This window comes from Bombus flavifrons, chromosome 5 (genome assembly GCF_040668555.2).
Source record: "Bombus flavifrons isolate JBK064 chromosome 5, iyBomFlav1_principal, whole genome shotgun sequence".
In the NCBI taxonomy this organism is placed as follows: domain Eukaryota; kingdom Metazoa; phylum Arthropoda; class Insecta; order Hymenoptera; family Apidae; genus Bombus; species Bombus flavifrons.
This window is the reverse complement of record NC_138446.1, coordinates 12,981,885-13,005,581: the sequence shown is the minus strand read 5'-3', so window position 1 is coordinate 13,005,581 and position 23,697 is coordinate 12,981,885. Positions and strand designations below refer to the sequence as shown.

Below are 23,697 nucleotides of genomic sequence, written 5' to 3'. Positions count from 1 at the left end.
GAGAGGAAATAGGGAAACAGCCAGTGAACAAATAATATACTTTATTTTGTATATTGATTATAGCCACTTGGCCATGTTACAACCTACCAACAGTAATGTTAAAATTTCAATTTTTTTCCACTTTTTTTTTTATTTTTTTACAATTTCTTTTGGTTTCGTATGTTCGAGCAAGATCTATGGTGGAAGATGAGTGCCGCTTTGCGTCAGTCGTGCGGACCTACTGAGATACAGTGTTCCAAAAATGAAACAAACTTCGTCTATATTTTAATGAGCGAGACTAGATCGACGAGCAGTCTTACGCTTTAAACGAAACATCTTAAAGATATATATATCGAAAACGTTTCGCTAGACCGTTTTAAATCTCTTGAAAAAAATCGTTCCGTTAAAAATCTGACAAGCACGCTACAATACGGAACGCGACTCTCGCGTTCTGCAACTTTTTACTCGACTAATCGTTTTCGACGAAAGTACTGGGGCGTACTTTGAAATCGTTTACGAGACGAAGAAGTAATCTAGACTCGAAATTGTAAACCTAACCTTTCGTATCGTTACGCTAGATTCTATGAAAACAAGTCTGAACTTGTACGTGCTTAAATAGAATTCAAAAAACTTCGATAACTCGAATACTGGAAATTCTAATAACAAAGAAACGGCGATTGTTCTATCGTTTCCTTTCTCCTTTCTGTATCGACCGTTCTTCGAAGGTGGCACATCCCTTTGCATTTAAGAGGAATTTGTTCGTCTTCGACTTCGCAGTTTCCAAAATCGTCTGTCTCTGGACGTATGATGAATAGAAATAGTGTTTTGTGCTTTGGATCCCTTTTCAGGCATATACATCCTTAATAGTCTCGCGGCACGTTCTTCTTGCGATCTATCCGCGGCCTTTCCGCTTAAGAAACTAAACAGCTTCATGCTGCGTCGTTTTATTCTCAATCTGTATAAGAAATTTTTCTCCGTTCTAGAAGGGCTGGTGTCGTTCTGATCTTCCGAATCCTCGTCGAGTTTGCCTGTTTTTCGTTGAATTCCGAACAATTCCATCCGTCTTCTTCGCTCGTGTGTATATCGACGATCCCTCGTGTCTCTCAGTTCCGCCGACAAATATCCTTCCCTCCCTGCTTGTTCGGCTTCGATTCTTTCGGCATTTCTGCTCTCTCTAGTCTCCTCCGCCCTTCGCGCGACCGATTCGAGTTCCTTCAAACGTTCCGCCTCCTTCGAAATATCCGACGACGTAACCTCGGTCGTGCAAGTATCTTCGACGTCCGACAACTTTCTATGAAGATTCACTATCTTTCTCCGGAACTCTTCGTCCTCCTGGCTCAATCTGGCGAAGATACGATCCCTGTCATTCCCATCGGAACTCATGCCGACGTTCTTCGACGTCGCCGTTTGAAACCGCTGTCACCACCATCCGACTTGATCCTTCGCGCTTCCAGACGAATCTTCCTCCTCCGGGAGTGGCTCTAACCTTTGCCTGCCCAGGAAACACCGCAACGAGCTGAGACTTCCACTGCCGAGTAACTGATCCATGTTCAGTTCCGACAAATTGCAGTCGTCGTTCTCAGACTCCTGGTCGACCTCGTCTTCCACCGACAGGTTTAGGCCGTAGTTATCTTCGCCAAAAGTAACGACGTTGCCTGAACCGATGGGCGGCGGCTAGGGAAGTCAGGCACAGTTGGGGCTAGTGATTCTTTGCAAACAAAAGGGCAAGCATTGTCATGCAGATGCGTGCGAAGCTTACCAACTAATTTTTGTCTCTTACTAACTGATTTAAATCGTTTACTCTCTCTCTCTCTCTCTCTCTTTCTCTCTAATTTTATTGCCTCTTTCGATCCCGTTATTTACCAACGTTCCGGATTGAAACTCGATGAAAATACAAACGGTCTCTTTTTAACCTTCTACGGTTTTAGATCGCAATACGACCATCGACTGTTTTGCGGTATAATGTAAGTGACAAGCTTTTACAAAAGCCGTGAGATCGGTGAAAGAAGCGAAGCTGAAGAGAAAGTAAGAATATCGCGCGCGTAATCGATCTTCAATCAGACTCGGGAATCTTTCGTGTCGTTGAATCGGTCGTGTTCCTAGCGATACCTTCGAATGCTATCGTATTACCGTAAAATGGTTTGTATCATTACCGAGCTCGCGGTGAAGCTTTCGTCGTCGGGGCCGCCAGAGGTTGGAGTTCCCCAGATATCGTCCCCCGAGGTAGCTCCGGACGTCGTTCCTTCCTCGTCGTTCGGGTCCAACGAGAATTCCGTTCTTTCAGGGGGGACCGGCGATTGAAGAAGGTATCCACCTATGCCTTCGCCGAGTTGTTCCAGTAACGATGATCTCTTACTGACTACGTAACTGCTTGCTCGAGCCGTCCACGCTCTTAAACCCGTAGGTGGAGACTCTGAATCTCGATTGTCATCGTCTGCTTGCTCTTCGAGCTCGTCGTCCTGATCCAAACTGCTCACCGTACCGAATCTTCTTAGAACTCTGGAAATCAACGAAATACCATTATCATCGAACGATCTTTCGAACTTGCTTTCGCGTTAAACTTTACCTGTACGGTGGTTCGCCATCGCAATCAAGGTCGTCTTCGCTCCCATCTTCTGTATTACCATCGGCCGGAGTGTAAGATGGGCTGTTCCTTCCTGGGCTATCGTGCAATCCATTTCTAAGTCGATGCCTGGTGCAGAAGTCAGGCGTTGGCGGGACAACTGAGATCTTTGGAGGCAACGGAGAAAACGGATCTCTCGTCAAAGGCGGTGTTGGACAACCCGATCTACAATTGCACGCGCGTCTATCAGTGGACATTTCATTTACTACTTATTTCTACCATTTTGAGTTCTTCAGCAAAATCTATTTTCCTATTACCTGTGACATCGTCTACAAATGTTGATCGAGCTGGTGGAATTTTCCTTGGAAGATGCGAGGCTGCCATTTTTCTTCGTGTTTACGCTGTTAGACTTGACCGTACTGAGGCTCGCGCTCGAAGCTGTACTTTGTTGCTCTATATCCGAACTCGTTATTTCCGTTACAACATCCTCCGTTGTCGCGTTTCGTTCTCGACTCGGCTCGTTGCTGGTTTCTTTCGGGGCACGTGCTGCCAACTCCTCGGCCGTCCATTCCTCGATAGGAACTTCCTCGTTATCCGGTGGAGGAATTTGATGGGAATTGCGCACCCATTGCGCCAGATGATTGTCTCCCGTTGAACTTTTGACGATACTGTCAATACTGTCAACGGAGCGCGATTCCTTTTCCTCGTCCTGTTTCTGCGACTCCCTGGTAGTCTGTCGAATTGAGAATAAGTAAATAATTTGCTCGATTTCCAGTTAATCCTCAACTGCTTAACATTCGTTTACTCACTTGCGAACTTTCCGTAGGCTCCCTAATCGCTGCGTTGGTGAAATTGCTACCGGTGATGGGACTTTCTTCTGGACTGTCCTGACTCGGTGTTCCACCATAGCCTGTATTTACATAGATTCTAAAATATAACGAATTAGTACAGACAAGCGAAACTACCGAACGTTTCGATGTGACGAGCTTGTCGGAGTCTCGTTGAGCTCTGAACATGGTACGTGACGGTAAACGATATCTTTATAGCGTTCCTTTCAAAAGCTATTCAAACTGTCCGTGAATCGTACCTATCAGAATTCCTCGAAACTTGCGCATCTCGATGCGAGTGAAGGCTACTTACATCTGTCGCTGAAGAAGATTGTGCCAAACGGCCTTTAGTTCTGGTGTCGGTGCACGCAAAACTAAAACACGTCGTCGCGGACGACTGTGAGGGCTGCAGCCACCGCTATTCACCTCCACGTGACCGTTCTCCGAGCTTCCGGAAGGATTGATAGCGATTTGCAGTCGAAATTCAGTGGGTCTTTTGCGGACGGTGAAACAAGCCTCGGCGATGTTCGATAGTCGTAGAGGCTCTTCGGTTACGAATAGAACGCGATCTCGGGAAACCCGAGCGAATACGAGAAGGTCGGTGAGAAGTAAGGCCCATGAGGGTTGCAGTCGTGCTCGACCCTCCACTTTTGCGAGCGCACCGCCGAATAACCTACAAAGATGCACGTAATCTTTTATACGATGCCAGAGTCACTTTCAGGCTGTGGTTACGCGTATTGGCGAATATACTACAACAATGAAGTATAATAGTTACAAAAAGTATTTTTTATTTATCATAATATCAAATTCCCGTAGTCGTATGAAAATACTACTAGATGGTTTGATATACTTGAATCTAATTGATCGATATGTATAATAAATGATAAATAATAAACACACCGTGTGTATATAGATTCTGACGAATATACGTATACATTTGGTTTCTTATTCTTTACTTATCTTCAGGCGTATCGTTCGTCAGAGCGACGGTACTTCAGAACATTTAACCACTGTAACCATAGCCTCATTCTGATCTTTTCGATACTTTTTCAAGACGCACCATTGTCTACCGGGCATGGCCAACGTGAACGGTTTGCATCTCGCGAAAACCAGTCGAGATTCAACTTCTTGCAGACTGAGCAAAGGTCTACCGGTATCGCGCGGTGGTTCCATCACGCCGGCGTTAGCCGTCGCTTCTCTGTATCCCTGAGATAGATCTCTGGCTTGCTGGCAATTCCTTGGCGATGCCAGACCCAACAGTCTCGTCATCTCTCTAAGGACATTTCGAACGAATACACGACGTATAGCGAGCAAGATTTCAAACATACGAGGATTTATGAATTTGAAACGAACCTGTAATGCTCCAGAGGCAAGAGTAAGACACCCGTCAAATCGGGTCGTCTCTTGTGCGGTACAGCAGGCTCGCAGACGAGCTTCGCGAATGCCGTGTTTCGTCTAAGGGCGACCAACAGGCAACACGCGCGTTGTAACCCACTTAAGTATCTTCTATAGGCAGCGGTGATTCTTGGAACTCTACACAAGTAACTCTCGACTCCGCCACCTTCGTCTCGAATTTCCTCGGAGATCTTGAGCAACTCGTCGAGATTTTGGAAGAGGATCAAGTAATCCGCCGCGGAGAGAACATCGCGTCTCTCGGCTAAAGGCGCCAGAAAACGCGTTTGACCGCTTTTCAGGATTCCCCAGTACCGTGTTTCACGCACGGACAACTCCTCCTCCGGTGGTGCATCCGGGGCGAGGTTTGGAAACACCTGAACGCGTTCAATCGCAAAAGCCGTGGCATTCGTTCGATTTTAAACGAGAAAAAGGTTTGCAATTGTGCGGCATCGCATGCATACAATTTTTACGTAAATCTATCGTTGTTCTCGGTTCATGCTCTGCAAGCGGATTCTATGTATCTCCATTCGGATTGTTCAGACGACGCAGCGCAAGACGTGTCTTAGCATTAAGGGGATAGGGATGAAATAAATAAATAAAATACGAGAAATGCTTTTAAACAGAACTTGTTGAGCAACAAAAAAAAGAAAGACAACCGTTCAAGTTACATAATAAAACATAACTGTATCATAACTTAACCGTGTCCACCCGACAAAGGAAACGGACACGCGCTATACATTACGCGTTCGCAGCAAAATACAAGATAGTCACGGAAAAGAATGTACACGAGTATTGCGCGACATGGCGTGCAACGTGAAACATAAAAATAAGCTCGAAAGAAAATGCAGCCCGCTGCGGCTTGCGTGAACTTCGTTCAAGGAGTAGGTAACATCCGATCGATTCAAATTCAAAGCGAATTTCCAATTCGATACAACTTATTAAACTAGCACGCAAAACATTTTGATCAACGCTACTCTGCGATTTCAACAAAGTTCATTAACCTAGTCAAAACCGCGAATGGAAGAATGATATGAAAAGTAAAAGTAAGTCAAGCGAAATCACGAGCAACCAAAGCCTTTTCGTCCGCGCATATCCGAGCAAATCGTCCTCCGATCATTCGAACGAAACAACTTCGATACGAGTTTGCTATGTTCAGACTAGGACGCCTGTACCGACCTCGGCGTTAAACGCAACCGCATGATGTCCGCCACCGATCGATTGCTGCAGACTAACGTTCATCGAGTTAGGCCGGTGCATCGACGAATGAACGTTTCCCTTACGATAAACTTCCAAAATCAGTTGATTCGTGGCCGCCTGGATCAGTCCAAGAATCTCTTCCCGTGATCGCGTCACTACGTTCGTCATATCGACGAAGACTACGTGATCACCTGGCCTCAGACCGGATCGTTCCGCCGGGCTGCCAGGGTCCACGCGTTCCACACGGGGCGGTCTTCCCCAGGAGAGCGAAAATCCCCATGGAACCTACAGTGGAAGAAACGTTCTGTCAAAAGTGTTAGAAAAGGACGGGTACAGGGGAAATAATAACGATCGGAAGAAATATCGAAGAGCCATGGGAGGGCTTTCCACGCGTTTGCTACAAAGGAGAGAGTTTCGATAGAGCTCGGCACGAGACTCGTTTAGCTAATGCCGTGGACAAAGCAGGCTTTCAGAAAAGGCCTACTTAAACCCTGCTAGTAAGAGGACCCCTGTGATTCTGTTGGGGTAATTGCGTGAAACGACTATAACTTTCCGATATGTACATCGTCGTGTAGTGGAGACAGGTCTCTCTGTATAATCGTGGAGATGGAAGACACGTTGTTGCGAAAGGAAAAAAGAAACTCACCTGATTAGCTGCAGTTTGCCTTATCAGTCTCCTCGTAACGGTGCATGGTGTTCTGCCGCCTCTAGCAGTAAAACCCGGATGCAGGGGTAAGCCAGTCAAAGGATCGATAGGCTCTAATTCGAGATGCCTTAAATACGTCAGGTCTTCCGCTCCTGAATTATTATTATCTGGCTCTCCGTCCTTCGACAGGGGTGGCGAAACTCCACAATCTTGTGGCAAACCGGCATAAGGGTTGCTCGTGTTCCGACCGGTTCCTGCCTCTAGCGGATGCCATGTCGCTTCCTAAAAATGAATCGTCGTTCAGTGAAACGTAAATTATCGAAAATACGATGATTCGTATGTTTGCATCTCGACCCAAGTTACCGTGAACACCAACACGATGTTAATTTGCGATAGAAATTTTCCGCGAATCTTTATTACGAGTTCTCTCTCTAGGACGTGAAATCGTATTTTAAACCGAAAATCCATCCACATCGACGATTAATACGCGACTGTAAACTAAATTAAACGACAAAAATTCAACCCCGTCGCCGATACGTTCTCTTCCTCTCAACAGAACATGAATATTTTCAGCAAAACTCCAACCACGAAGAATACCACACAGTAAATGGCCACCACGATCATCTCTTGTTCGCGTGTCGTGGAACAACGTAAACGAACGATTTCGATTAAATTAGCGAGATATCGCGACGACACCTGCCACCTGCCACCTTTAACGAGGTCAAAGCGCAAGTGAATCTTTGCCAAGCAACGTTCCACTTACTTGCTTCGTAACGAGCTTAGCCCTGACCTTAAGCCAGGAAGACTTACAAATCCTAGCAAACAGCTGACGTACAGTCACGTATTAAACTTCCTCCTTGCCGAGACGCTATCAAATCCGAACGATATTTTCGTGTTTCTTCCGCCTTAAACCGAGTGCAACCGATTCGAACTTATCTCCGTAAATACGTAGCTTGCGATTAAAAAATTAAAACGTCCAGATATATTTACCTTATCTTGAGACAGAGGTAGGGGTAGAGTCATACAGCCCAGCAGCTCGCTACGTCTGAAATGCGAAAAACGAAAACATGCGTGAATATACGCGTGTTATATTGGCTATGTGTACACAGCGTCGTGTATCGTATTGGTGTATCGTGTATCAGCTTGCATTGGATAGCAGTATCGGTGTTAGTCGAAACGTACGACAGACGACTGTGTAGTCGCTAGATAAACGGCACACATACACACACACACGTACAAGTTTTAACTATTTACATTAGGAGGAGGGAAAAGGAAAAGGCAGACAGTTTCTGTGTTGTTTCCCGTATACCATTACAGAGACGCGCGGATGTTCGCGAGTGCACGTGGTGAACACGGTGCGCATGCTTCCAGAGAATCGATTCCCCTCCTACCGCAAGGAATCCGCACATAGCCCAGAAATTCGTTTTGATATTCGGATGGACCGTTGCTTCCGAATCTACGTAAAATTATCTCGATTCGAGCTGTCTCTTATCGACCGGTAAATTATCGTATTTCCGCCCGAACATGGCCATCGTGTGGCGACATAATCTTACTTTGCAGAAATTCGAACGTCGAACGATTGTATTCGAAGATAATAAAAAGGAAGTAAAGAGTTTCGAATCGCGTTTAAAAGGGAGACACGATAGGACGGCCGAGAACATTGGGAGCAGGGTTGCTTAGCTCGTTCGTCTTCCACTAACGAGACCAAGCCGTAGTTCTTGACCTCAATATTTTTTCCTCGGAGACAGCGCCTACTTCTGTGCCTTTTCATCGCGGAATGATACAGTCGCTTGATTGTCCCTTCGTGGAAACGGTTTCGTCCGTTGTATTTGTTCGTTCGTATGAATTTTTAATTCGTCGTGGTAGGAGAATATAGACGATCAATGTCTTTGACGAACATCGAAAGGACACTTTTTCGTTGTAGCTACGCCACTGATAAACGCGTGCATCCATGTATCGTTGCACACGAACAGCATGCAGGAGATTCTAATATAAATATTCGACGACGCGTCTAACCATATAACTGACGTTACTCCTTTCTGGAAACTTGATGGCGAACGTTCTATAAATATTCCCAAACATTCTGCCGGAATGCACGCAAAGGTGGATTGCGTGAGATTAGTATCTCGCGCCGTGTACGAAGCGGCACTAACTATCGTTACCGGGTTAACCGATTATCATTTGGAAAGTGTTACCGGATAGTCGAAAGGCACGATAGCGAATCGTGCGATTATGAGTCAAGGCAACGTTGAGAATAACGCGAAGATGTTCTCGAAAGAGAGAGAGAGAGACAGATAGACAGAGAGAGAGATTACGGCTCGCGTGTCGATTCCCGGCAGCCGACAAACCGACAGCAAATCGTTCCGGGGTCGAGCACGTTTCGACCGTCTACGACGAGGCTACGTCCGCTATCTCAACCTCCGAGCCCCTCTTTCACTACGTGCACACTTTCTTTTTCGAGCATGCTCACCTTGCACGACGATCCCTGTGCCAGACCGCGATGTCCAGGGACGTGGGCTTGCTGGTGTAGTGATTGTTGTTCACCGGGCAGGGTAGTATCAAGGTCTCGTGAAAAACGGGATTCGGTGTGGCTCTGTGTACCGCTGTTCTCTTCACCACTCCCTCACCGTTTGTATTCTTCAAACTCGCCTTCACGTAAGCGTGAACTGGACCCTCGTATGCCCTCCGTAGGTCCTTGCACCTTATCACTGCACGAAATAAAAAGACAGTCTCGTCAGGACACCAGCCTTTTTCGATCGTCTTTATGTTTTCTGTCGCGAGATCGGTCACACGCTTGAACCGCGTACGATATTCGAGTTATTAGAGAACGTATCGTTCACGGAAGAGGGTGAAAGAAGTTGGAACGAACGAGGACTCGTTCTCCTTCCGGCTGACCGTTCCGTTGCACGCACTACGCGCATCGCTGGTGCCTGACCAATGCGGCACTCCTCTACTTGCTGCAACACGCTTCCACTCCGAGTGATTCCTCCTCGTTCTCCCAAACGAACGGATACGAGAAACAAAAGATACGAACCGATTGGAAAATCGATGTGATTGACGAGCTACAGCACGATGGTTCAACGAAATTTATTAGCAGAATTTAGGTACTCGGAAGCGTGTGAACGAAGAAGCTGAGGAAGGGCAAGTCTCGGAGATTTTTCGAGGCTTGTTTACGCAAGGATGTGTACCGCGAAGAATCAATGTTGGTAGGCTTACTAACCGGGAGCCAATTGCCAGGAGGGTCTGTGGGTTACTGGCACAGTCGTCTATCGCGGGGTGCCAACTGAAACACCCCCTCTCGTGGCACGTGACTGGCGCATGCCTTTTCGCAACATTGTTTCAGGGACGTCTTCGCGGCGCGGATACCCTCGTGAATTTCTTTCCGATAAGATTAATGTATCTCATGGGTTTGATCGTTACTTCTTCGGAGATTTACTCGCGCGATTCGAATTTTATCAAAATAAACGTACAAAGTATACTGTAACCTATGCGTGTCTGGAACGAGAAACCTTCCAACAACTATCTTCCCCTTGATTTCCTATACTTACCTCGAACGTGTATTTGATCGCCCACGACGGAATACTCGATCTCGATCGATCCGTGACAGTTTTGTCTCGGAGGTTCGCTTTCCGGGCTGAACTTGAGGCATCGTCTGACAGTCGCGACCAGCGGAGTCTCCGGTGTGTTGGACACCGAGTTCAGAAACGATTTCGAACTATGAAAGTCATCGGTAAGAGTCGATTTTGGACTATCCAGATCCCAAGTATTCGCTTTCTTTCCAACTTCCTCGTCCTTGCGATCGTCGAGTTCACAGAACAGCCCTTTCGGTTCGAACACGCATTTCTCGTCCAAAGTAATGTCCAAGTCGGTCTCCAAGGCGAGTTTCTTCACGTTTGGATTCACAGCTTCCATCAAGGTGTTCTGTGTCGTTGCTGATTTCGTGCCAGTGGACGGGCTGTGACTAGACGATCGTCTCTTTGCTCGCTTTCCATCGGAGACTTTCTCGGTATCCTTCCGATGCCGCTTCCTTCGTATGCCTCGCTGTCTCTTCAAAGTGAATTCTCCATCGAGATCGTTCGTAGGAGAGGTAAACGCCCAAGACATCGGCGATGGATCCTCCAACAGTTGACTAGCCGAAGAGATGGAACTATCGTTATGAGTCGTAGCTTCCTCGGCCACGGTTTCGTCTCGTTCCACGATCGTCTCGTAAGTATGATCGGATGCGGAGAAGTTTTCTTCCTCGCAACTACTCCCGAGAACCTTCTTCCTTTCTTCCACGTCTCCCAAAAGAATTTCCGCCACGGTTTTGCCAGTAAAATTTATTTCCTGCTCCCTGGACAATAAGGGTGATAATAAAAGATAAAAAAAAGAAGACAGTAAATAGAAAAGTAACAAAGAACGTTGAAAGGGGATTTTGGGTAACAGAGGACCTGTGAAGCCCAAAGTTTTGCGTGTCTCTTACCTGTTGAGAACTTCCGTAACCGTGTTGTCCATGTTCTCAAATTTAGGTAAGTCTTGGTCGATAGCCAGATTCGAAAGTTTCCCAGCTAGAGGCGTTTGACTATGACCATTGCCTTTCAAAGAGTTCACAGTAGAGGAAGTCTTGCTGTGGTACGGTGTCTTGCATCGAGCGTGAATTTTCGTGATCTTCGCCAGTTTCGGTAAATATGATATTTTCGAGCAATCCGCGAACTTTGTTTTTCTCTCGTTCTGAGAATAAACTCGATTGTTCGAGAAGGGTACGGACTCAGCCTCCATCACGTCTTCGGGACTGGTGGCCATCGAAATTTGTTGAAAAAAGTCAGAGACGTGCGATTGGAGATTCGCCCTGGCCTCGTTCACGATGTTTTGTGGTAGCTCGTTGTCACTTTGGAAATTCTTTGTTCTAGTTTTCATAAAGAGCGCCGGATCGGTTGGCAGGGTCAGAGCTGTCGAGCACTTGCTGCCCGGGGGAAAAAACGTTAACGGGCCGATATCCGCGTCGACCCTTGGCGTGCTTTGATAAAAACTCTCCGAGATCGATGATTTCCCTGGTTGCTGTGACATCGATTGACGTTTGTTCGCGCGCAAATTAGGCTTCGTTGCCTGAAACCAAACGATACGGCTTATCTCGCCTTCCAACTTCTATTTTCCACCTCTTAATTTTCCACGTAAAATCTGGGTCGTGATTTTCAGCGATGTTGCTTCATAAAGCGTCGTCTCTGCCGAAGTCACATCGAGCAACATTGTCTTCTTCTCTTGTTGCTACATGTGTCGAGATATTTTCAACAAACAACATCTTATAGAAACATTTTGTTCGCACTGAAGCAACAAAAAGTTACTCGATGTTGATTCTTCGGTGGAAACGAGACTTTATCGAGAAGGAACAGGATAGACACGACAAATAAAAATTCGAATGAGACAAGTTCGATACCTGAAAGTACGTTCTCAGGTCGCTACCGTGGCTCCTGCATCTTCTTCGACGAACCGGCGTCGTTCTCGCCGATATATTTTCGGCATTTTGACCAGGTACAGCCCGAGTTTTCGTCCCAGCAGCGGGAGGCGTGTTAGATAGATCTCGAAAAGGCCTACGGGGCGCCTTGTTCAAGTTAGGTGGACCGTGAGGCGTCGAGCTGCTCGCTGACAATGATCTCGAAACCGTCCACTTCAGCATCTCTAAAGGCAAAAAGCAAATCCCTAACTAAGCGGAACGCGTCTAACCCTTCCCACCCTTCTGCTAAAAAGCTTACAACAACTTTATCGATTTAACCGCGATACTGAACCACAAACGACCGCCGTTTCGATTACATACACGAAACCAAACGATACTCCAGAATTTCAGACTGTCGTCGATAAAACGGAATTTATTTTTAACAATCAAATATTCCACTAAATTTTATTATATGTATTCTTCGATTACACGGATTCTTCGCGAACATGGAAGAGAAATCGGATTAGATAAAAGTTATTAGAATAAAATTAGATTAGATCAAACATCGACAAATAAATCTGTCGAATCGAATATTTTTGCAAAACTTTTTTATCCCAGAGAGTATGTATTTTTCAGTTATTTAGATTGCTCGTGAATATGAAGGAGAAGTTACGTAAGGCGTGCACGTGACGCAAAGAAACAGGATATCGCACGATCTTGCGTTAAAGGGATACAATCGCAGGAAGAAGGAGGGTGTTGGTAGAAATGTATCAACCATACGGGCTGCCGAAAATAAATGTCCGGTTTTAATTGGACAACAGGTCAAAAGTGGTGACAAAAAAAAGGAAAGAAGAGAGATAAACCAGAAGAACAACAGAAAAACAGTGACGAAACTAGTAGATGCACCTGTCATGGCATACGGGAAACAGTAAAACAGGTGAAACCCATACACCTGATTCTATTTCACGACTTAACGCTTGCCTTAACGAACGGTTAAATGCCAGGCTAAGACTATTCATAGGCACATGCAGTATTGCTCGTAGTAAAAGAGATTTGGCAAACTAAAGCGATGGAACTAACGAACAAATGGAATCGATGATATGAAGAAGGCTCTCCGTCCAAAATTCGCTGGACCAAGTAATCATTGATCCGATTAGAACGATTGACTTTCGCTCTGCTAGCACGACTCGAATTCCTCCCTTGCTCCTCCGCAATTTCCTTTATTACTACGACTCATTAGCGAAGCACGTGTAAAAGTTAATGAAGTTTGCACAAAAGTTTTCTGCGTTAAATCTTCCAATACGTTCGTGAATCATTTAGTGCGAGTATAGGTACAGAAGTATGTGTAGAAAGTAGCGTGTAACTAATCTTGTTAACAACGTAAAATGTGTGTTACGTTGTTGCAAGTTTCTAACGTTGGAAGCAAGTGTAACAGAAAAGTGTCAGCAGCAGCAGTAGCAGTACGTATTGGGTTTTCACTTTTAACGGTTCCTTCTGCAGGGTGGGGCGTACTGTATTGTGAATTAGGTATAAAAATGCATTCATTTACATACAGTCTGTTGCCATGCCACGCACGCGTTCTTCTATCGTAACACGCACTTTTCCACTATACGCGCGTTCACGTACTTTCGAGACCTGGTCTACCTGTGCGTTCTTCGTGCAGCGTCACGTTCTCGTGCTTGTACACGTACATGTGCAACGTTATGTGCAACCCCTCGGCTATGTATATACGGTCGCTGGTAAAACAGCATGGGCACCTGCCCATATGGTGGCGATCACGTATAGCGTGCCTTCCATCTGGTCCCGCAAAGCACGATAGTTCGCTTGGTGTCGAAACACCGTCAACGAAACGCGATCGTTATCTTCGCTTATTTTCAGCCGTCTTGCTTTAACGTATTACGTTCGGTATCTTTCGCGACCCTGTCTCGTACGTCTACTGTAACGAGCGTTAAGCTCGCGATATTGCCTCCGCCATCGTGAGAAACGCGTGCAACGCGAACACTACATTAAGCATTCTGTGCTTATGTTTAAATAATTAACTCGATACTTGCTAAAGTAGAAGCAAAGAAGTTGCGACGAAAGCGCAACTGGTTCTCCTTGAGCGTTTGCGATTGGGAGATTAAAAACGGGAGACGACCCTTACATTCGAATCGGTTGAAAAGTACAACCGGAACGTATTGAAGAAGCGCTTCCAAGGATTTAACCGACGATACGTTTTTAAAGATTGCACACGCGGTCTGGTCGAATGTTTTAAGGGAAGAAAACCAGTCGCGCGACACGCGCGGAACCTTTAAAACGTTTCGTATGTTCCAGACGACGTACATACGGAGCTGAACAAGAAACGGAAAGCGCGTTATGCTCTTTGCATAATGCCCTGCGATTTGCACTAGCAATGAATCTCGAATGTAATTACAAAGTCGTCGAGCGCACTGCACCTGCGATCTAGGTCGTGTTTCTCGATTGTGCTTCGAGTGGAAGGCGACACGGCAGCTTGAAACTTCGGTTAAGCTGTTTGCGTATACTTTTTATTAGAAATGGGTCCTTGTGTTCTAACATAGTATTCGCGGAAACGAATAGAACCATTATATACACTGCTAGCCATAAATATGAAACCATAAGAACGATATCTGGTACAAATCGAACATTGAAAACTGAATTTCTTACAAATTGAATCTTCCACTGATTTTATTTTCCGGACATTTCACTATAAAACTGTTAGTGTTTGCACCACGTGTGCGTAGTGTTAAATACTAAGTAAAGTAAAGTTTGTTATTTTTCCAATACATTGAACGAGTAGAATACTCGTGGCTGATAGTGTATAGCATACAGAAGCATATTTTTATTCTAAAGAATCAGCAGATACATTATCATTTGTACGAAGAATCTGATATACTCTGCGGTGAAAACACAACTGATTGCAAAAAATATATATTCTGACCCCTTAATAAGCAGCTGCAAGCTCGTGACGTAATTACAAGTCAAAGATAAATCTTAAGTGCTTGCGGGGCGGTGCGTCTAGAAAAGGGGACTTACAGTCCACCTGTAGCTCTTATCGTCTCATCTAACGATCACCGATATATGTGGTCAAACGACAAATGACCGCCATGGGAAGGAGACTTTCGTTATTCGAAGTTAGCGCGTACTGTGAACCAAAGGAAACAAGTGCGGAAAAAAGGGGTTCGATGAGGGATGTTGAAATATACTCTGATTTAGTCGGGCCCTTACTCGGAAAGTACGTTATAACGTTGTACTCGATAACATATCTTGATTTAATAAAAATATATCGACTTGACGTAACCAAAATATAAAGACAGATCGAAATTACGAACACTGTTCGAAAGTAGCTTGACGAGTATGAAGCAATTAGGACGAAATCTTGAGTGTGCCTTGCATTAAGGTATTTGTGGTTTTCCGGGTCTCGCTCGTGCTTTTATTAACACGTTGCGGTTTGTTCCGAAGTTTCACAAACATTTCAATTCGCTTCTTCGGGACAGCCCTAAAAAACGTACCAACAAGAACACGGGCGAAACTCGAAGAACCACAAATACGTCGTCTAACCATCGTGAAAGTTTAAAATCCAGGATCGTAACTTCTTTAAAGCAAAGAGCTAAATCATCGTACGAACGGAACGAGGTAATTTCGGGGAAGGTGTTTTCGTTCGATGAACGAGTAGCAAGTGGGAAACTATAACATTAAATTGTTCCAGGCGCTTTAGTCCGCGCAGTTTGGATAAAACATGACCCATATCTGTCGCTTTTATAGGTTGTAAAGCATCCGCGCCAGGTCGTCGATACTTGCTACGTTCTTGGATCGTATCCTAAATGTAAAAAGGAGAGGGGTGGCTGGGTGGCCCCTCCGATCAGGTTTAATCCCTTTTTGCGCCCCCTTACCTATACGGACTCCCTTACCTAACCCTCTGCATAGACCCCGCGAAGAACAAGACAGGATCGAGCTGAGCACTTTCCTTCAACCGAGGAAAGGAATAAAATAGAGCGACGGTTAAAAACCTTAACATGCTTACAAGCACGCCAGACCCCTCTTTTCCTTAATGTATGCTGTAAAAGCTGTTTTTAACGACTTCGACATTGAACTCTTCTCGAGGATGAGAATTAACCGAAGAGGTCCGAGTCCCCTTTATTATCTACCGACCTGATTTCTTTATTATCGTCCATCTAGCGAATCTTCGCGCCACATTCGAATGGAATCGATAATACGCTTCGTTTAAACGTGTTTCGATGTACTTTACATTCGAAAGGACTTCGCACGTCACTGGACAATACCGAGAGTCACAGCAGACGAAACAGGGTAATGGGAATGAGATAACGCGAAGGCAATACAAAATCAGCTGGGTGTCCCCCTATTTACCGCCGTCGCCAGTCGCGCGATTAATTCGCGTGAAACGCGAAACAGATGCATCGCGAAAACCGCTGGCACAATGCGATTATTCACGGTTCGAGGAGAATAAAGAAGAAGGCATTAACGGTCGCGATTCGGCTCCTTTCGCGAGCAGCCCCGAGGAAAACAAGAAACACCAAGATTCTTAGCACGAGTCTCGATCGGGACAGCCCCCTTCCACGCATGAAGGGACATTCACGGAAGAACCGATGCTATCCGTTCTTGCGAAATAAATCGCGGCACATTCGTTCGACCCAATGGACCCGATAATTTCGAAGATCGTGCAATGGGTATGATTTCAAGAGAGATATCAACTCGCTTCCCTGGCCGAAGAGAAAATCGCTGAAAACGTTTGCGTGCAATTTGTAACGAACCTCTCTTCGGTGTTTCGCGCGCGAAGATACTCGAGGCAACCGAATAGGAAGATGATCGTTCCAACGTCGAAGATAAAAATCGTAGATTCGAAAGATAAAGGGAAAGTCGTTGCCAAGAAGCTCGGAGTTGCACCGTGACAGAGATATCCGCGTGCGTGGAAGAAGTAAGAGGAAGACGAAAAACGAAGGAAGGGCAGGTGAGCACTTGGTACCTAATCCCTTTTGAAAACGTCGCAAACACACTAACGCGACAGCTACACGCACAAAGAGTATACGGGCTGTGTACAGATCGTGAGCGCTCCCTAAAAATAGTCTATTCATCGTAGCGAACACCCCCTTCCCCTTCCCATCCGTCGAGCCTTCCTTTTTCTTCTTCGGCTTCATCCGCGCTCTTCGCTCGGCTTAGCTTAGCTCCGAGACTCGGTTCTGATTTATATTGAATTGACCCCAGACACACCTTTTGCTGGTGACGTTTCTCTCGAAATGGTCCCGTGTCTCGTCGAGCATAGTTCTCGGTGGGGAGGGAACGAGTAAGGTGAGAGAGACGAGCGGATGCACGAGGCAAGAAAGAAGAAACGACTAAACCAAGGGGTCGGGGGATTTCATAAGAGAGCCAGTCGAGGACAATCAAACGCGCATTCACAGCACCGACGTACTCGGTTTTTGGCAACAGAGCGAGACGAACAAGATCGAACGAAGGAAGGGAGATCGAAGAATCGGAGCAGGGCCGGGAAACCTGGAGAGGAAACGCGTCCAGAAGACAGACTTTTGGTTCGCGCTCTATTTCGAAGCACACCTGTCCCGGGTTTTGTCCTCCCTCCTGTTTCCGATTTTCTATGCTGCATTTCCCTCCCTTCGAGATCGCAAGCTTACGTAATATAGGTACCACTGCGATCTTGCAGCTTTGTGCTTTCCGATTTTTCATCTGTCGTTACAACCAGACGGCGGATATTTATACAAATTCGTTTTTTACAGATACTTGAACAAAAGTAGGTATATCTATCTTTTAAATGTAATGTGAATTTTATCCATGATATTTTATACATTTCTGTATTTGTATATGTGCTTGCCTATTTCTGCTTATTTGCATTATGCATAAACGTAAACATCCACAGTCTTAGTCACCATCGATCGACCTTCAGTATCCTACAGGGGTGGATAGTCTTTGTTTATACACTTGGGGTTTCTGCTTTTCCGCTGTACGTGGTTACGTTCCTCCCATTAAATTCTAAGGTCGTCTTAGCAATAGCGTAGACCATTTGCATAGACGATACCGGCAACTCTCAAATCCAATCTCACACATCTTTGATTCAACGATGAAAGAGTCGGTTCCAGCAAAAGAAAAAAACGGTCCGCCCTGGGCGCAAGGAATAAGAAATAGAAGGATATCAACGACGGAATAGACAACAAAAGAAACGCGTTTGGTTAATGGCGAATTGAAATTAAACTGGAAATTTGCAAATTGTAAAGGAAGTCGGGACCACGTTTCGTAACCGCTTACCCTTTAGCGACGGGCTAAAGCAGGCTGCGGACATTCAGGACGCGCCTCGAAAATAAGGCGAGAACAATAGAACGAAACGAGTCCTGGTGAACAAACGCCTGGCCATTTAAATAGAGGGATCCTCGAGAAAAGGTTCCTCGAGGTGGACCCACGGGGTCCCTGGAACTTCGACAGGAAAGTTTGTATAGGACCCACGACTAGCTTTGCTGGTTCCTTCGTTACGAGTCCCTTTCAGTGTTTTTTTTTTTATCCTTCTTCTTCTTATTCCTCCTCTCTTCCAACCTCTTTCCTCGGTTCTTCTCTCTTTTTCCATTCTTTGACAGATGTACCGACCGGAGCCACGCGCGGTCACTTTCCTTCTTTTTTTTTCCATTTCTCTCATTCGCCGTCGCTTTACTGTGCACTAACCAAGCGACTCGTACTACCGGATCGTGCAGTCTTACAATTAGACGAGCTTCTAACATCACAACGTTCGAGAGAGTACTTGACTTTGTCCAAGGAGCTACCAAATTCGATTGCAGCTACGTAAGAATGACCTTAACCCCTTTGTTGGATAGCGCTTCTACTTGTATTCCGTTTTCATTCGATTCGAACCTCTTCGCGATTAATCGTTTGCCTATTTTTTCCATTGATCAAACAGTTTCGTTAGTCACAGCGAGATTTTTTTAATTATTCTTATGTTTAGGAGACAAAGTCACGGTACTTCTTCCTCTTTTCGTTTTTCTTCAGAGTCCTATAAATCACTTCAGATGATTTCCAATAAACCATTTTCGAACTTTATCCATAGAACTTGGACATAGTGGAAATCAATTTTGAATACGTCTAAGTAGTATAAATAAAAATAAATAAATTACGCGCAACTATCCTGTTAAAGACTGACACACGTAGGAAGTCTTCCTTCTTCGGTAGGAAATGACGATAATCATTATATTTATAGAAGAGTAGTTATTGATTCAAATCGTTAACAATTCAGAATCGTCTGATATCGTTACGGTTACCGAAATGTCTTCGATTGATTCAAAGAGAAACATCCACTTCTAAAACATATGTTAAAAACGAGATACTAATTGAAGAAAATACCATCGAATTCCATAAACGATAAACATCGATCGTTGCAAAGGATCTTCGTATGCAAAACGTGCAACATTTTTCAAGTTACTCGAGACTATAGCGGTATACAAAAGAAAGTTCAAGATCGAAATGATACGAAAAAGTACCATAATTTTCCAAAATGGAATTACATTTTACAAGAGTAGCGAATAAATATAATATACATCTAACTGTCACCAATATAGTCGAAAATGTTTAGTACAAAAGTTATTGACATTTTTAAACTTTCTTTTATCCATCGCTGTTAATTTCAAAAAATTCAGGCTGTTCGAAGTCAGACTACTCGAACGAAAATATCTGGCAACTTTGTTCGTAAAGAAAGGCCGCCTCCTGGAAGATCTGGTACCGGCACAAAAAAGAGAAGCTATTCACCGTGTGTCCTTGAGCAGCAGGATTCGACTCGTACATCCAAAATCAGCTCCGGTATCAGTCACTTTCTTCGTACACAGATTTCAGCGTCGCAGCACATAATCCACGTTAATGATAAGAGAAAACTATCGACTCTGACGGAGAAAAAAACGCGGATCGCGAGGAAACGAAAGGTGCAGCAACGCGGCGGAGAGGTGTCGGATCGTGGCACTTCAACGGCTGGTTCTCTACTGACGTGGTGGGGTGAGGACGTGGGCCTTATGTAGGAAAGGGTCCCTAGGTGAGGCTACGAAACAGGAGAGACCGGCTGTCTCTTGCTCTATACAGTCTGTACTATACTCATATCCCCACTCTGAAGCCGTGACCTGATCCACGCCAGCCACTCCACTCGCCCCAGGTAGACGTTCGATGATCCGTGGCTCGAAGGTGCTGGTGGGTGTTTCAGGATTGTGAACCATCGGAATGTTAGCGACCGATAACGGGACGCTGATAAACATTTTCTAGGTAGGAACCTTGTCGCCATACTGTATCACAGATTATCGTATTTCTTATTTAATTTCATGATCTTCTCACCAATTTGTTCAACTACCGTGCAAAGTCACGAACGACAAAGATCGGAGATAATATTTACGAAAGAGGAAGGAAACCTCGGGTAAATGAGCTGCTTATTCGGCGAATCGGTTAAATTGTGGGAACCCTACAGAACGTAAAATAAGAGAAATTGATAAAATTATATCTTTGATGGGGAAAATAGTGTAAGTTAGAATTATTAGCTTTAAAATGATATTCAGATCTCAGGCACGGGAGTGAAAAAGAGGTGAGATCGATTTGAATCGTCAGAATCATAAGCAAAAGACAGCATTGTAGAAAATATTAGCGTGCTTATCCCGTTGATCAAAATTTAGACACTTGTGCCTGTGACATATGCTTTGACGCGTGAGTTTAAAAAATTTAGCAAACTGGAATAATTAGCACTTTGGTCCTGAACGGATCAGATAAGGGTGACTTTTTGCGAGAAGAAACAAACGTGCAGTTATTTTTGCATGCACGAAACGTTTTACCACTCGACGGAATATAGCAATTGAGATCACCTAGGGTTTCGAGCAGGAAGTTAGATTACAATCTGAACGATTTATCGCATGTACTCTGTGCAATTCAGTACGCGTAGCACCCGTTGCCGTTTTCAATGCATCTGTGGCTCGTGCAAGAGAAAGGTATCAACGCGATCTGTTTACAAAGTTACAACGAACCCACGTCAGAGTGGTAGGTCCGTCGCGTGATTTCTAATCTCACGGTTGTTTTCTCCATAGAGAGCCTTAAGGTTCGACCCCTCGATGGACCAGGTAAAAGTATACCTACGTATATCTTTCACAGACACGTCCGCGTTGAAAGCCTTTTCTGGTCAGGGCCGATGAATCTGAGGTATACCGCAAATGTTCGGTATTTACACAATCGCTCAATATTCCTTCGAAAAAAGAAGGAATCACTTGCGCTGTCAGCAAAATTATTCGACAAACATAGTTTCTGGTAACGAGCGTTGTCAGTACACACCAGTAGAAACGAGGAATTTTTCTCAGGCACGTGACAATCTTCCGGCCGTTACTTTTAAGAGAAGCAGCCGCCTTTCGATACAACAGCTCTCGAGAGAACAATCCGATTCTTTTGTGTACTCCCCCGCGCGTGCCGAGGAACCTCTGCTCCTTGCTTCAAAGACGCACGGTCCAATTACGACAACGTATTCGTCTTATTTTTTCGGGCACGAGTCGCTCGATCTCGGCTGTTTCTATAGGTCCGTCTATGGAAGTTCCTTTTATAGATCCAACAAGTTCCTTTCTACAGCTGACGACTTCTTCAAAAAAGCGATATTTACAGCAGCTATAAAAGATATTGGCGCATACCCTTACTTTCTAATGAATCGTTTTTTTTTTCTTTTATCAAGTTCTATACATTTTCGTAGTATAACATTTTTGTAATTATATAAAAAGTACTATTAAATGATTAATCGGTATGTAAACGCTATGATAAATACAGCGGTGTGTCAATATTTTTCATAGCCAAGTCTTTCTCGCTACTCTTTGTAACTTCTTTCGAGAATTTGCAAGTATCTAAACTTCGAGGCAGTCGTTTCTATTTTTCTGCAGTACCCGCGCAAATTGCCATAAGTAAAACGCGAAAGCGTAAAGACATCTCTATCGTGTGGTAGTTTTCTTCTTTATCTGGAATCTTCCCCGGGAAAGTGAGTGGCGAGATGCTATTTACACAAAGAGTATTTCCTTGTCTCCTACTGGAAAGTCGAAAACTGTCGGATGATTCGCATGAGAGAAGCCACGAGAAGAGAGGACAAAAGTAGAGGAAAACGTTGAAACGAAATTGGAACCGTTTCACGGTTTCATAGCTGCGGGACAGCTGCGTTTGTAGGTGCTTGTATGAGTTTTTACATAAGAGCAAAGCGTGCAAGAAAGAATATCGAACAGGGATCCCGGAGAATAAAGCGGTTTCATTACTGGCTGGCGAATGTCGATGCGAACACAAGGTCCCGCATATCCTCGCTCGTAATTAGAGACGGCTTATTTCTTTTGCTCTTATGCACGACGCGTAGCCACGCGTTTCAAGATCGAACAAAGAAGCTCAAGAGACGAGAACCCTTGACTCGTAATTAAAGCCCAGTCGATAACGTGTAGCAACGAATAAGGGAGGGAAACGTATCTATGAATCGGATGTATAAACTCTGATGCACCTGGTTAAGACCAAGTAATTAGATACTTTGAAATGAAATCGAGAAACTTTTATAAATACGGGCGCTTATCCAGCTCATGGTGACTTTCATATTTTATATTTGCATCATGCACAAGTTTATCATTAGGGGACTTTTAATGCAATAAAAGGTAAGTCAAAATAGGTGGAGAAATATTTTATATAGGAAATGGAAATATTTTTGATTATTAACTTACGACTTACAAACATCGTAGTCCCCTGAAATAAACAAAATACGTAGAACGTGATTTCGACTCATTCGCGGCTGCAGGGTTAAACGAAATATGTTCGCTTTCGGATTATCGTATTTTTAGAATCCACGCGTTTAATCGTACATAAATATTTATAAATCGCCAATGCAATAGAGCAATCTTTTAATTAGATAGAAAAAAGGGATAATTGGAGGAAGGACAGTTTTGAAGACGGACGGGATGAAGGCATTACGAATTGAAGAATCACTTTTGTCGTTCTAAAACAGTATAATTATGTAGGTTTCTCTTCGATCGATCATAAACAACGGTCAATGGTTTAAAAAAAATTGCACGAAAATACCTGTGGCATTGTCTTATGCGTTCGACAAAGCGATTCTAACGACTTTACCCCTCTCGTTTGACACGAGAAAAGGGGAAAGAAGCCTCGTTCTAAAATAGATTTTTTGCCTCGAATTTCCTATGCTTCGAAAAAAAAGCCCGCAAGAGGACACACACCTCGATGATTCACCCTAGTTTTTCTCAAGTTTCCTGAAGCGGGAGCAGAAGGTACCTACCTTTGCCAAATTAGAGCGAGGCGCGATTGTCCGGAATCGTGCGACTGGAAACGAATCGACGAGATTTTTTTCAAGAGTAGGCGAATGGGACCGATAGAAGGGAGAAACCTCGTTTTCTTCCGCTTCGCTTTCTTTCTTTCTTCCTCTTGTTCTCTTCCTCTGTATCTTTCTATTTTTATTTCCCTTCTCTTTCTTCTTTGACACATTCGAGCTTATAGAAATATAACTTTTTAAATTCCCACGTCCATCATGCACCTATCGAAAAGCACGTCCCATTAAACGGTATTCCGTCCTTCGTAGTGAAAGCCCCGCTAAACACGTTCTTGTTTGGCTTTCTTGCTATTCGAATTAACAGCACGCGAGCTATAGGTCACCAGAGACCTACTCGATATCGTATTTTATTTTCCGAAA

At 44.5% G+C, this 23,697-nt stretch overlaps 1 protein-coding gene across 3 annotated transcripts; it reads right to left on the bottom strand.

Annotated features, from left to right (window-relative positions):
* Positions 1-24: 24 nt before the first annotated feature.
* On the bottom strand, positions 25-19,992 carry PsGEF (Protostome-specific GEF). Of its 3 annotated transcripts, none has more exons than XM_069112522.1 (16): positions 19,770-19,991; positions 12,021-12,262; positions 11,070-11,692; positions 10,156-10,940; positions 9,078-9,315; positions 7,598-7,652; positions 6,608-6,889; positions 5,941-6,246; positions 4,723-5,138; positions 4,430-4,642; positions 3,683-4,042; positions 3,352-3,469; positions 2,860-3,275; positions 2,546-2,785; positions 2,133-2,478; positions 25-1,653 (listed from the first exon to the last, which is right to left on the bottom strand). In XM_069112522.1, exons 2-16 carry the CDS (start codon positions 12,258-12,260, stop codon positions 1,399-1,401), a joined length of 4,893 nt encoding a protein of 1,630 aa, XP_068968623.1. In that variant the 5' UTR covers positions 12,261-12,262; positions 19,770-19,991; the 3' UTR covers positions 25-1,398. The 3 variants fall into 3 exon arrangements, with proteins under 3 accessions (XP_068968623.1, XP_068968625.1, XP_068968626.1); XM_069112524.1 differs by having other exon boundaries at positions 2,546-2,767; positions 19,770-19,990; XM_069112525.1 differs by having other exon boundaries at positions 1,511-1,687; positions 19,770-19,992.
* Positions 19,993-23,697: the final 3,705 nt, after the last annotated feature.